The 14,734-nt window shown below is 44.9% G+C and overlaps 1 protein-coding gene across 6 annotated transcripts in view; it reads right to left on the bottom strand.

Annotated features, from left to right (window-relative positions):
* Positions 1–13,240, bottom strand: part of LOC149971180 (collagen alpha-1(XI) chain-like) — a 222,638-nt gene extending 209,398 nt beyond the window's left edge. For all 6 annotated transcript variants that reach the window (XM_090225280.1, XM_090225284.1, XM_090225279.1 and 3 more), the window contains exon 1: positions 12,582–13,240. In XM_090225280.1, coding sequence (XP_090081406.1) covers positions 12,582–12,696 — 115 coding nt within the window. In that variant the 5' untranslated portion in view covers positions 12,697–13,240. The remainder of the gene's footprint in view (positions 1–12,581) is intronic.
* Between the last annotated feature and the right edge of the window lie 1,494 nt (positions 13,241–14,734).

Raw genomic sequence — 14,734 nt, 5'->3', positions numbered from 1 at the left:
TTACAATGCTGCTAAACCAGACTTGATTAAATGGGACGGGAGGATATGCTTGTTTTAAAAAAAAATCTAATTAAATTAAATGGTGGGGGTGGGGGGGGACCAAAAAATAGGCACATCTCTCCTTCCATGGGCACTGTGAGTCATAGCTGGATAGGCTTCTCAAAATCAAAACCGTCATCAACCGGGTTACAGGAAATAGCTGATTTTCCTGGGTCTGAAAACGTTCCATTAGCGCTTCATGAAGTGGACACTTTTGCACTTGTTTTGAAGGAAACACGTGGTGGACTCTATGTTAATTTTTTTTTAATTATCTAGTTTTTTTTCTTGTTCTTCCCACCTAGAAGTCATATTCCTGTTTATTTCCAGTGAGACTTTATTACGGGTGCCAACTGTTTTGCCTACTTGAAGGACACTCGCTTAGATGCACATGAAAACATTAAATGTTAGAACATCGTGCAGATAGAATATATATATATATATTAAAAAATTTACATAAAAATGGGTTAATCTTTCCTTTAAAAGGACACACAACAAATGTTTCCAGCCCTCCCGCCTCAGCCCAAGCGAGCTGATGCTAGACAGGTACATTGTCTAACGGCGTTAGGGGTTGGAAGATGCCAGTGCGCCAGTTTATACATGATGAAATGGAAAACTAACGTGCGTTTTTAACACCAGCCGGAAACAGAGCCCTCGGTCTCACTTTATGTCTCATTCCTTTCTTACTGCTTTTGTGTCGGAGTTGAATTGGTTTCTTTGGAATGACTGAACAGGTCCTTTCCCTCTCCGAGGACCACAAGTCCTGCAGTCCGAACTGCACTCAAACTCACACAGAACTAATACAAGTCACGTTATGCGATTAACTTCGCCTGAAAGGTTTTTTTTATTTTTTTTATTTTTATTTTTTTTACATTTTTAAAATCTCTTTCCCCTCTAGAAGATACCCCCCCCCCAAAAAAAAGCCCTAAAATTTTTAAATACAAGTCACGTTATGAGATAACTTCACTGAAAGGTTTTTTAAAAAAAAAAAAATAATAATAATAAAAAATAATGATCTTTCTCCCCTCTAGAAGATGCCCCATAAAAAACCCAAAGTCTCCTGCTCCGTCTGTATATTGTCCCGAGTTACTGAGCTACTGGTTGTGAAGAAGAAAAAGAAAAGAGAATCATGCTGAACCAAAGGCCTCTTTGTGAGCTGCATTACTGCATACCTCTAAGACTCATATATTCCAGATGTGTTGAATTGGCCAGGAATTGCCTCCCCCATCCCTGCCTCTTCTCCCCTTTTCCCTCTATCCCTCCCTCCACCAACCCCCATTTCCTTCCAAACCACCTCCTCACAGAAGCGCTAAAAAAAAAAAAAAAAAGATATATATAAATAAAAATATCCCAAAACCCTTTAGCAGCACTATATAAGTATCTTTAAAAAAAAGAATAATAATTTAAAAAAACATTGCATCCTTCAGAGGTGGTGGTAGAATGCGACGTGTGACTAGATTGAGACATATTTCCTTCCGCACCACAATGCCAATTATAAACCATATTCTATATAATGACAAAGGGACAGAAACTCCTACTGAAGGAAAGGGGATTTGACTACAGTTGAATGTTACCAGTCCCAGTCACTCGTAGGCACATTGTCTTAGAAGTAAACTAACAATCATCTTCAAATATGAATGACAGTCCTCTGCTGTCTGTCTACTGTCAGGGCCCGGTGATATACATGACAGTCCTCTGCTGCCTGTCTGCTGTCAGGGCCCTGTGATATACATGACAGTCCTCTGCTGTCTGTCTACTGTCAGGGCCCTGTGATATACATGACAGTCCTCTGCTGTCTGTCTACTGTCAGGGCCCGGTGATATACATGACAGTCCTCTGCTGTCTGTCTACTGTCAGGGCCCTGTGATATACATGACAGTCCTCTGCTGTCTGTCTACTGTCAGGGCCCTGTGATATACATGACAGTCCTCTGCTGTCTGTCTACTGTCAGGGCCCTGTGATATACATGACAGTCCTCTGCTGTCTGTCTACTGTCAGGGCCCGGTGATATACATGACAGTCCTCTGCTGCCTGTCTACTGTCAGGGCCCTGTGATATACATGACAGTCCTCTGCTGTCTGTCTACTGTCAGGGCCCTGTGATATACATGACAGTCCTCTGCTGTCTGTCTACTGTCAGGGCCCGGTGATATACATGACAGTCCTCTGCTGTCTGTCTACTGTCAGGGCCCTGTGATATACATGACAGTCCTCTGCTGCCTGTCTACTGTCAGGGCCCTGTGATATACATGACAGTCCTCTGCTGTCTGTCTACTGTCAGGGCCCGGTGATATACATGACAGTCCTCTGCTGTCTGTCTACTTTCAGGGCCCTGTGATATACATGACAGTCCTCTGCTGCCTGTCTACTGTCAGGGCCCTGTGATATACATGACAGTCCTCTGCTGCCTGTCTACTGTCAGGGCCCGGTGATATACATGACAGTCCTCTGCTGGCGTTCTACTGTCAGGGCCCTGTGATATACATGACAGTCCTCTGCTGCCTGTCTACTGTCAGGGCCCTGTGATATACATGACAGTCCTCTGCTGTCTGTCTACTGTCAGGGCCCTGTGATATACATGACAGTCCTCTGCTGCCTGTCTACTGTCAGGGCCCTGTGATATACATGACAGTCCTCTGCTGCCTGTCTACTGTCAGGGCCCTGTGATATACATGACAGTCCTCTGCTGTCTGTCTACTGTCAGGGCCCGGTGATATACATGACAGTCCTCTGCTGTCTGTCTACTGTCAGGGCCCTGTGATATACATGACAGTCCTCTGCTGCCTGTCTACTGTCAGGGCCCTGTGATATACATGACAGTCCTCTGCTGTCTGTCTACTGTCAGGGCCCTGTGATATACATGACAGTCCTCTGCTGCCTGTCTGCTGTCAGGGCCCTGTGATATACATGACAGTCCTCTGCTGCCTGTCTACTGTCAGGGCCCTGTGATATACATGACAGTCCTCTGCTGTCTGTCTACTGTCAGGGCCCTGTGATATACATGACAGTCCTCTGCTGCCTGTCTGCTGTCAGGGCCCTGTGATATACATGACAGTCCTCTGCTGTCTGTCTACTGTCAGGGCCCTGTGATATACATGACAGTCCTCTGCTGCCTGTCTACTGTCAGGGCCCTGTGATATACATGACAGTCCTCTGCTGCCTGTCTACTGTCAGGGCCCGGTGATATACATGACAGTCCTCTGCTGGCGGTCTACTGTCAGGGCCCTGTGATATACATGACAGTCCTCTGCTGCCTGTCTACTGTCAGGGCCCTGTGATATACATGACAGTCCTCTGCTGTCTGTCTACTGTCAGGGCCCTGTGATATACATGACAGTCCTCTGCTGCCTGTCTACTGTCAGGGCCCTGTGATATACATGACAGTCCTCTGCTGCCTGTCTACTGTCAAATGTTGATCCAAGATCGCATAGCAGTTCAGACGTCTTTTGTCCTCGTCTTGTCGTGTCCTGTATATATATATATTTACAACTTTTTTCACATACATTTTATTTTTATTTTCCATCAACTCATCTTCTAAACACTCTCCTGCAACCAGCCTCACCAATTTATATTCATAAAAAAGTATTATTTACCTCAGATCTGCAATCCTTCAGGAAGCTAGCCAGAAACTCCAGGAGGCTGGCCAGAAACTAGCCAGAAGCTAGCCAGGAGCTAGCCCAGAAGCTAATCAGAAGCTAACCACGGTTTGTGGTCATCGGCTGTCCTTTAGTTCGAAAATCTATCGAAAATCTATCGCCAGTTTTGTACGGCGCAGCGCGGCTCGGAACGGAACATACCGGACCAATTTTTCTCTCCATGTCCCTGGATTTCAACTGCTCTCTGGACATTCATACCCGGATCTCACAGCTAGCTAGCTGCTATCCGTGTGACAGTCGGCTTTCGTCGATTCCGGAGCAAACATCGATTGTTCCGGTGCTAGCCAGCTCCGTCAATCACGCCTGAGTTCCATCATTCACTCCTGGGCTGCAGTCACCTATCCGGACCCGTTTCACTGCCTACGCGGAGCCCCACTGGGCCTTCACAACCGGACTGCCGACGTTATCTACCTGAAGGAGATCCGGCTGGCTCCTCTGTCGCGACGTTACCGGAACGCCCATCTGCGGCCCGCTAACCGTTAGCTGTCTTTCCGGCTGCTATCTGAATAGACAATCGGACAATTTATTTATTTGAATTATTATGTTTTCTTCTCGGGCCTCTATAACTATATCTATTGTTCTTATTTTTGTTGTTGTGTGATTTGGATTAATCCCCTCTACCACACGGAACCCCACTAATCTACTGACCGAACGCAAGAGGTGGCTAACAACAGACTCCATCCTATGCTAGCTTGCTACCGGTTGGCTTGGCTAGCTGTCTAAATCGCCGTGACCCTAAACCAACCTCTCCACTCACTGGACCCTTTTGATCACTCGACTAAGCATGCCTCTCCTTAATGTCAATATGTCTTGTCCATTGCTGTTCTGGTTAGTGTTTATTGGCTTATTTCACTGTAGAGCCTCTAGTCCTGCTCACTATACCTTATCCAACCTATTAGTTCCACCACCCACACATGCAATGACATCTCCTGGTTTCAATGATGTTTCTAGAGACAATATCTCTCTCTTCATCACTCAATACCTAGGTTTACCTCCACTGTATTCACATCCTACCTTACCTTTGTCTGTACATTATACCTTGATGCTATTTTATCGCCCCCAGAAACCTCCTTTTACTCTCTGTTCCAGACGTTCTAGACGACCAATTCTTATTGCTTTTAGTCGCACCCTTATTCTACTCCTCCTATGTTCCTCTGGCGATGTAGAGGTGAATCCAGGCCCTGCAGTGCCTAGCTCCACTCCTATTCCCCAGGCGCTCTCTTTTGACGACTTCTGTAACCGTAATAGCCTTGGTTTCATGCATGTTAACATTAGAAGCCTCCTCCCTAAGTTTGTTCTATTCACTGCTTTAGCACACTCTGCCAACCCGGATGTTCTAGCTGTGTCTGAATCCTGGCTTAGGAAGACCACCAAAAATTCAGACATTTTAATTCCAAACTACAACATTTTCAGACAAGATAGAACTGCCAAAGGGGGCGGTGTTGCAATTTACTGCAAAGATAGCCTGCAGAGTTCTGTCCTACTATCCAGGTCTGTACCCAAACAATTTGAACTTCTACTTTTAAAAATCCACCTTTCTAAAAACAAGTCTCTCACCGTTGCCGCCTGCTATAGACCACCCTCTGCCCCCAGCTGTGCTCTGGACACCATATGTGAACTGATTGCCCCCCATCTATCTTCAGAGCTCGTGCTGCTAGGCGACCTAAACTGGAACATGCTTAACACCCCAGCCATCCTACAATCTAAACTTGATGCCCTCAATCTCACACAAATTATCAATGAACCTACCAGGTACCTCCCCAAAGCCTTAAACACGGGCACCCTCATAGATATCATCCTAACCAACTTCCCCTCTAAATACACCTCTGCTGTCTTCAACCAAGATCTCAGCGATCACTGCCTCATTGCCTGCATCCGTAATGGGTCAGCGGTCAAACGACCTCCTCTCATCACTGTAAAACGCTCCCTGAAACACTTCAGCGAGCAGGCCTTTCTAATCGACCTGGCCAGGGTATCCTGGAAGGATATTGACCTCATCCCGTCAGTAGAGGATGCCTGGATATTTTTTAAAAATGCCTTCCTAACCATCTTAAATAAACATGCCCCATTCAAGAAATTTAGAACCAGGAACAGATATAGCCCTTGGTTCTCCCCAGACCTGACTGCCCTTAATCAACACAAAAACGTCCTATGGCGTTCTGCATTAGCATCGAACAGCCCCCGTGATATGCAGCTGTTCAGGGAAGCTAGAAACCATTATACACAGGCAGTTAGAAAAGCCAAGGCTAGCTTTTTCAAGCAGAAATTTGCTTCTTGCAACACTAACTCAAAAAAGTTCTGGGACACTGTAAAGTCCATGGAGAATAAGAACACCTCCTCCCAGCTGCCCACTGCACTGAAGATAGGAAACACTGTCACCACTGATAAATCCACCATAATTGAAAATTTCAATAAGCATTTTTCTACTGCTGGCCATGCTTTCCACCTGGCTACTCCTACCCCTGTCAACAGCACTGCACCCCCAACAGCAACTCGCCCAAGCCTTCCCCATTTCTCCTTCTCCCAAATCCATTCAGCTGATGTTCTGAAAGAGCTGCAAAATCTGGACCCCTACAAATCAGCCGGGCTAGACAATCTGGACCCTTTCTTTCTAAAATTATCTGCCGAAATTGTTGCCACCCCTATTACTAGCCTGTTCAACCTCTCTTTCGTGTCGTCTGAGATTCCCAAAGATTGGAAAGCAGCTGCGGTCATCCCCCTCTTCAAAGGGGGGGACACTCTTGACCCAAACTGCTACAGACCTATATCTATCCTACCATGCCTTTCTAAGGTCTTCGAAAGCCAAGTCAACAAACAGATTACCGACCATTTTGAATCTCACCATACCTTCTCTGCTATGCAATCTGGTTTCAGAGCTGGTCATGGGTGCACCTCAGCCACGCTCAAGGTCCTAAACGATATCTTAACCGCCATCGATAAGAAACATTACTGTGCAGCCGTATTCATTGATCTGGCCAAGGCTTTCGACTCTGTCAATCACCACATCCTCATCGGCAGACTCAACAGCCTTGGTTTCTCAAATGATTGCCTCGCCTGGTTCACCAACTACTTCTCTGATAGAGTTCAGTGTGTCAAATCTGAGGGTCTGTTGTCCGGACCTCTGGCAGTCTCTATGGGGGTGCCACAGGGTTCAATTCTTGGACCGACTCTCTTCTCTGTATACATCAATGAGGTCGCTCTTGCTGCTGGTGAGTCTCTGATCCACCTCTACGCAGACGACACCATTCTGTATACTTCCGGCCCTTCTTTGGACACTGTGTTAACAACCCTCCAGGCAAGCTTCAATGCCATACAACTCTCCTTCCGTGGCCTCCAACTGCTCTTAAATACAAGTAAAACTAAATGCATGCTCTTCAACCGATCACTACCTGCACCTACCCGCCTGTCCAACATCACTACTCTGGACGGCTCTGACTTAGAATACGTGGACAACTACAAATACTTAGGTGTCTGGTTAGACTGTAAACTCTCCTTCCAGACCCATATCAAACATCTCCAATCCAAAGTTAAATCTAGAATTGGCTTCCTATTTCGCAACAAAGCATCCTTCACTCATGCTGCCAAACATACCCTTGTAAAACTGACCATCCTACCAATCCTCGACTTTGGCGATGTAATTTACAAAATAGCCTCCAATACCCTACTCAACAAACTGGATGCAGTCTATCACAGTGCAATCCGTTTTGTCACCAAAGCCCCATACACTACCCACCATTGCGACCTGTACGCTCTCGTTGGCTGGCCCTCGCTTCATACTCGTCGCCAAACCCACTGGCTCCATGTCATCTACAAGACCCTGCTAGGTAAAGTCCCCCCTTATCTCAGCTCGCTGGTCACCATAGCATCTCCCACCTGTAGCACACGCTCCAGCAGGTATATCTCTCTAGTCACCCCCAAAACCAATTCTTTCTTTGGCCGCCTCTCTTTCCAGTTCTCTGCTGCCAATGACTGGAACGAACTACAAAAATCTCTGAAACTGGAAACACTTATCTCCCTCACTAGCTTTAAGCACCAACTGTCAGAGCAGCTCACAGATTACTGCACCTGTACATAGCCCACATATAATTTAGCCCTATCAACTACCTCTTTCCCAACTGTATTTAATTTATTTATTTATTTTGCTCCTTTGCACCCCATTATTTTTATTTCTACTTTGCACATTCTTCCATTGCAAAACTACCATTCCAGTGTTTTACTTGCTATATTGTATTTACCTTGCTACCAAGGCCTTTTTTTGCCTTTACCTCCCTTCTCACCTCATTTGCTCACATTGTATATAGACTTGTTTATACTTTATTATTGACTGTATGTTTGTTTTACTCCATGTGTAACTCTGTGTTGTTGTATCTGTCGAACTGCTTTGCTTTATCTTGGCCAGGTCGCAATTGTAAATGAGAACTTGTTCTCAACTTGCCTACCTGGTTAAATAAAGGTAAAATAAAAAAAAAAAAATAAAAATATACTTTCGGTCTGTTTCCCAAATGGCAGCCTACTCCCTATATCATAGGGCCCTACAGTCTGTGGTCAAAAGTTGTGCACTACTGTGTGGTAGGGGTTAGGGTGCCATTTGGGAAGCAGGCCAACTGTCTGTCATGTTAACAGGCCTGAGACACTGATGAGGGAGAGCTGAGGAGCACATTTCTCCCCCAGGCTGAACGAACGAAGGAACCGAACGGAGTATTGTGCAGACACACGTGACCACATCTGGTAGAGACATTTGAGACAAGCAGTTTTTTAAAACAGCAGCACTACAGCTCTCAAACTATAACCCAGAACAGAACAGAACAAACAAAACATTCACTCTGTCTTTTGGGTTGGTTATTTTCACACTTTCAGTGTTAAAATGCTATTTGGATAAAGCCATAAAGGAAAAGTATCCCTTTAGGTTGAACCTAAACGAATGAAGCACATTCTGGAAGCATCTATAATCCAGACTCTTTCCACTATGTTTTCCTACCCAAAGAGTGACACTCAAATTTTGCTTGCCTTTCATGATTCACTTTTTAATTTCTGCCTTTTGCCTTATTAAGGCTCTGTGGCTTTTGGGGGCTCTTTTGGGTTGGTGTACCTAACATCGTGAGATGTAGGCTATAATCTTTCTCTGTGCTGTTTCTTGTCACCATCTATACAGAGTTGGCAGCATAAGTGACAATTACAGATCCCTGGAAAGCCTGTAAATGTTTGCTAGTCACATTATGCAATTCTGGTCTGTTTAAACATCACACACAGAGGAGAAGGAGGAGGAAGAGGAGGAGGAGGAGGAATAGGAGGAGGAGGAGGAAGAGGAGGAGGAGGAGGAGGAGGGGGAGTAGGAGGAAGAGGAGGAGGAGTAGGAAGAGGAAGAGGAGGAAGAGGAGGAGGAGGAGGAGAAGGAGAAGGAGTAGGAGGAGGAGGAGGAGGAGGAGGAGTAGAAAGAGGAAGAGGAGGAAGAGGAGGAGGAGGAAGAGGAAGAGGAGGAAGAGGAGTAGGAGGAGGAGGAGGAGGAGGAGGAGGAGGAGGAGGAGGAGGAGGAGGATAGATGAGCCATGCCCGTGTGGGTGTGAGGTATTCCATTATAGATGGGTATCTAGTTTAACAGGCTATATCTGGAATAATGTCCCCTAATAATCTAATTGTTAGTTATCTGCAATGTATTCAAAGGGAGGATAAGGGTGAGAAGAGGAGGGTGAAGGGTGGGAAGAAGAAGGTGGAGGTTGGGGGGAGGGTTTGGTTGCACAGGACATTCCAACCACAGGAACTGTCCAGACAGACGGCATATCATCCTGGGTAGAGGAAGTTGTGGTGACCAATTCAGAGATATCAGCTGACATCACAGACGGACACACCCCATGTCACCCAAGACGGAACCTTACATGGACAGAAACCTCTTTAGAATTACAGCTAGACTGTAAAATGTAAGATACTGGTTCTGTAGTCAATCAATATCTTGATTAGTTGATGTATATCAACCTAGGCTACTGTAATACGTGCCGGAATAAAAATCAACAAAGGAAAACCCATTGTAAGTTAAAATGGCTAAAGACACAATGATGAACCCATAGATTCATGGCACCCTTTGGTGTCCTAGGAATACGTTCCACTCCTCACCGTAATAATTTAGGCATGGTTCGGCTATTGATATTGACTAGCTGCCTTAGCTCATAATATCAAAGTCAACTTAACAGAATCAACACATATATAACAGCAGGGGCTAACCAATATTCATTTCATAATATCTACAATCAAGGGAAATAAGCAATTATCCTGACCCAGACATACTGTAGGCTAGTTTAAGGGGGGGGGGGGGGGGGGGGTAGACACAGATGAGAGAACTCTTTCCACCAACGGCCCTTATTGGGCTTAGTGGTGACCAGGGAGGAGTGGAGACTCATTGGGCTTAGTGGTAACCAGGGTAGAGTAGATACTTATTGGACTTAGTGGTAACCAGGGTAGTGTGGAGAGTTATTGGGCTTAGTAGTAACCAGGGAAGAGTGGAGAGTTATTGGGCTTAGTAGTAACCAGGGAAGAGTGGAGACTCATTGGGCTTAGTGGTAACCAGGGAGGAGTGGATAGTTATTGGGCTTAGTGGTAACCAGGGCAGAGTGGAGAGTTATTGGGCTTAGTGGTAACCAGGGAAGAGTGGAGAGTTATTGGGCTTAGTAGTAACCAGGGAAGAGTGGAGAGTTATTGGGCTTAGTAGTAACCAGGGAAGAGTGGAGACTCATTGGGCTTAGTGGTAACCAGGGAGGAGTGGAGAGTTATTGGGCTTAGTAGTAACCAGGGTAGAGTGGAGAGTTATTGGGCTTAGTAGTAACCAGGGTAGAGTGGAGAGTTATTGGGCTTAGTAGTAACCAGGGTAGAGTGGAGAGTTATTGGGCTTAGAGGTAACCAGGGAAGAGTGGAGACTCATTGGGCTTAGTGGTAACCAGGGTAGAGTGGAGAGTTATTGGGCTTAGTGGTAACCAGGGCAGAATGGAGACTCATTGGGCTTAGTGGTAACCAGGGCAGAGTGGAGAGTTATTGGGCTTAGTGGTAACCAGGGTAGAGTGGAGAGTTATTGGGCTTAGCTTTAACCAGGGCAGAGTGGAGACTCATTGGGCTTAGTGGTAACCAGGGAAGAGTGGAGAGTTATTGGGCTTAGTGGTAACCAGGGAAGAGGGGAGAGTTATTGGGCTTAGCTTTAACCAGGGCAGAGTGGAGACTCATTGGGCTTAGTGGTAACCAGGGAAGAGTGGAGAGTTATTGGGCTTAGCGGTAACCAGGGTAGAGTGGAGAATTATTGGGCTTAGTGGTTACCAGGTAGAGTGGAGAGTTATTGGGCTTAGTGGTAACCAGGGTAGAGTGGAGACTCATTGGGCTTAGTGGTAACCAGGGTAGAGCGGAGAGTTATTGGGCTTAGTGGTAACCAGGGCAGAGTGGAGACTCATTGGGCTTAGTGGTAACCAGGGAAGAGTGGAGACTCATTGGGCTTAGTGGTAACCAGGGTAGAGCGGAGAGTTATTGGGCTTAGTGGTAACCAGGGCAGAGTGGAGACTCATTGGGCTTAGTGGTAACCAGGGTAGAGTGGAGACTCATTGGGCTTAGTGGTAACCAGGGTAGAGTGGAGAAACGGTGTTTTCTACTTCTGGCCTCTATATGTACTTCATTCCTACAATTGAGAGCATCGAACCATAAGCGACAGTACTACCTATACGCAGTAGCATATTCTCCCATGGTACAACAGTGCCTCATACCGTTTGTGTGAATGTCTATGAATCACTTTAAAATATCCTGAAACCATATAGGAAAATGCCTCCAAAATTAGGCAAATTGAGTGAATTGCTTGCCATGCAGTATGCTAAATACACATCGAGGATGTCACGAGAATATAGCATATCATTGACAGATAGTTTGGAAGATAGTGACGTTTAAATGTATAAAAAAATCGTATTGGCAAGATAAAATAGGTGAAATCAATTGATACATTTCAAAACCAGCATATAGTTCCAGTTAATGATTAATGTGTGGAAAGGTATGTTATAACACATCTGTCTCAGTTTGAAACCACCGAGCGCCTACGGCTGATGTGCAGTCTACCAAACTCTACACACTCATGCGTAAAAGTCAGAGCCGTCCGTATTACGCGGTTCTTTTGGGAAGGTGAGAAAGTCGAATCAATACTCTAACGTTAACCGTATCAATACTCTGACGTTAACCTATGAAAAGCTATGCAGTGGCTATAGGATTCTCTAGCCGAGGTGTGAGATTGCTACCCTACGGAATTCCTCTCTCGATAGCTGTGTCCACATTACAGCGGACCACCGGGACAAACAAAGCCTATTTGTCTGGCTAAACCATTTAAAACATTCGCATGAGAGCGGCATGGGGACAGTTTGACGGGTAATACCTCCACAACAGAATGCCACGTACGAGCCGCTATTTTGGGGTATCACGCAAAGAGCGGAGCGATAGAATCTGGAGGACCGTTCGAGCGCACCTGTACGCGTCTCGCTGGGTGTTCACCGCTGAAAGGCGGTAGCATCACTGGCTGTAACGTAGGGTTAACGAGAGCATTTCACATCGCGATTTACACACACGCACACACAAACACATTCTTTTAAAAAAGTGTGGCACTGGCCATATCTGAAACATTCTTATATTTGATCATGGATTCACATGTGGTGACACTTAAGTCATGCATTTTATGACACTGGCATTGACATTCGTTATTTAAATGTTTATTTCGGTGTGCCGTCAATATCAGCAGAAACAGCACAGTGAGTGTGGCACTGGCTCTACTGAAACGATGTGATCAATTGATAAACCAACCCTGCACGTCCCCAAGAAACATCAGGGAGAGTTTGCGAGGTGAACGGTTCTGAAACGCGTTCCGCCAATGACAGATACTTACCTGCTTGGACATTGACGACTTGCAGAAGGACAGTGAGAGTGACGATGGTGGTTAGAGTGGGGTACAAAAGCCGGCTCTTGGTTTTCCACCTTGTGGACCATATTTGCATCTCCATGGTCTCACACTCAACGCCACAAAGCTTCTGAAAAAAAAACGGCCGACCTTTCAGAACAAAATGTGTGTCCTTTTCCTTCCACAAATCCACCAAAACAATATATCGGTGTGTTGTTGGTAATTGTTGTTACTACTACAAAGCCATACGTGGAAAACAAAATTCGTTTCTTCTTTAGAGCCAAACTGGGCCTCTTGCTCCACTTTCCCTTATCTCCAGCCCTTAGACTGAAGGTGTACGGGCGTTCAGCAAAGTACCGGAGACAGTTCGATTGCTCCGAGAGCCGCGTCTGGAGGGAGGGAGGCGGCACGAACCTCTGAACCGCGACTAGCAGGAAACTGACATGGAAAATGTTCCGTTTAGCGAATCACCATGCTGGAAAGTTGACTCCTGGTCCCGCCCAACCATCTGTCATTCAAGAGTGGCCAGACGTCCTTAGTTACAAGAAAGTGTTGGAGCGTTGATTAGGAGTCGCATCAGTTATCCAATATTCTTCATATCGTATTGTCATACGGAGATAAAATGGAGGGACAGAGGGAGAGACACTGATGCGAAATAACAAGACATTACACTTTTATCTACAACACCCATAACATATAATGTATACATTCCACTGCAGTGGTATTGGGTTTCCTTATAATTGGATGAAATCAATTACATCTGAATGTAATCAATGTAAATAGCGTAATTTCGATTTTTTAAATTTTTTAAATTTTTATAATTCTTTGGCCAACACTATCAAACAGTCTAAATGATTACTTTAATTATTACAGTGTTAGTAATCATCACCTGATTGTAAGGGATTAAGCTATATATAAAACGCTTAAAAGTTGGAGGGCATCAACAGCGATTCCAGGCATTTCCTCAATGCATGAGAAAGAATAGGTTAAATGCCCAACAAGACCATCAAACTGTGATATCAAAGCTTTAGCGGCCAAAATGAAATGTTTTCCAGATTTCAAAATATTTCTTTCAAAGTAAGAAACTTTGGAAAGCAAGTGGAGAAGAAAGGGAAGATAATTATTGCAAAAAAAACGAGCATTGGAACAGAGAATGGAAGCACAGGTGTTAGCTATAGAGCTCTGGGATGCATCCCAAATGGAACCATATTCCCTATATAGTGCACTACTTTTGATCAGAGCCCATAAGGGCCCATAGGGCTCTGGTCAAAACTAGTGAACTATATAGGGAATAGGGTGCCATAGGGCTCTGATCAAAAGCAGTGCACTATATAGGGAATATGTTGCTTTTTGGTACGCGTGCCTTGTCCTTGAGTTGGTTCTCCACAGTGTGACGTTGAGAGACATTATTTGACAGTTTAATTGTAATAATTGTCACACAAATCCAAACCACATTTAGTGGAGTTTGTCAGTGTTCAGAACGTCATCACAGAGCGTTGCTCTAAAGTCAGGATGAAGAGTTTGGAATAAGGGGTAGATCAATGTGTCGTCATAAAACAAAGATTAGTTTGTATGTCCTCATTGGTTAATTAAACATGTTGAATGTGGATCGCACATGGGTGTACTTTCAGACCGTTTTCAAGAGGATGTATATATGTCGTCACTGTGAATGTATTGTGTTTACATTGTGTGTAGATTGGACCAATTTTCCATTATAGTATCACTGTTAAAGAAATGTGCTTGTCTATCTGAATGTGCAGTTTAGTCCTTAAACGCCCAAAACCAGTAGAAACCCATTTTTGTTAAGCTAAAAGAAGATGGGCAGAGTTTACTCGTGATATTTCGCAATGATTTAACGAAACAAGTCATCGTTTCAAGGCAAAGTATGATTTATTTAGCCTTGAAGTGACAAAAAAAAACGATATGTACACTTCGTGCAAATCCGAGTGAATGCGGTGTCTTTTCCTATGATGTGACATACAAATTATTTTTAAACCTACGTTTCATTTCAAGGCTTTGTTTGATTTGAATGTTGCCACCCACCAGCATGACATTGTTTTATTGATCAGAAACAGCTGCAGAGTTATCCCTCTTTGCGACTGAGACGAGCCAAAGAGCCTCGTGTACACTTGGCAGCCTGA

The sequence above is a fragment of the Oncorhynchus mykiss genome, chromosome 28 (genome assembly GCF_057628025.1).
Source record: "Oncorhynchus mykiss isolate SJ-2025 chromosome 28, ASM5762802v1, whole genome shotgun sequence".
NCBI lineage: Eukaryota > Metazoa > Chordata > Actinopteri > Salmoniformes > Salmonidae > Oncorhynchus > Oncorhynchus mykiss.
Note: the sequence above shows the minus strand (reverse complement) of the source record. Positions and strands in the feature narration are given on the sequence as shown.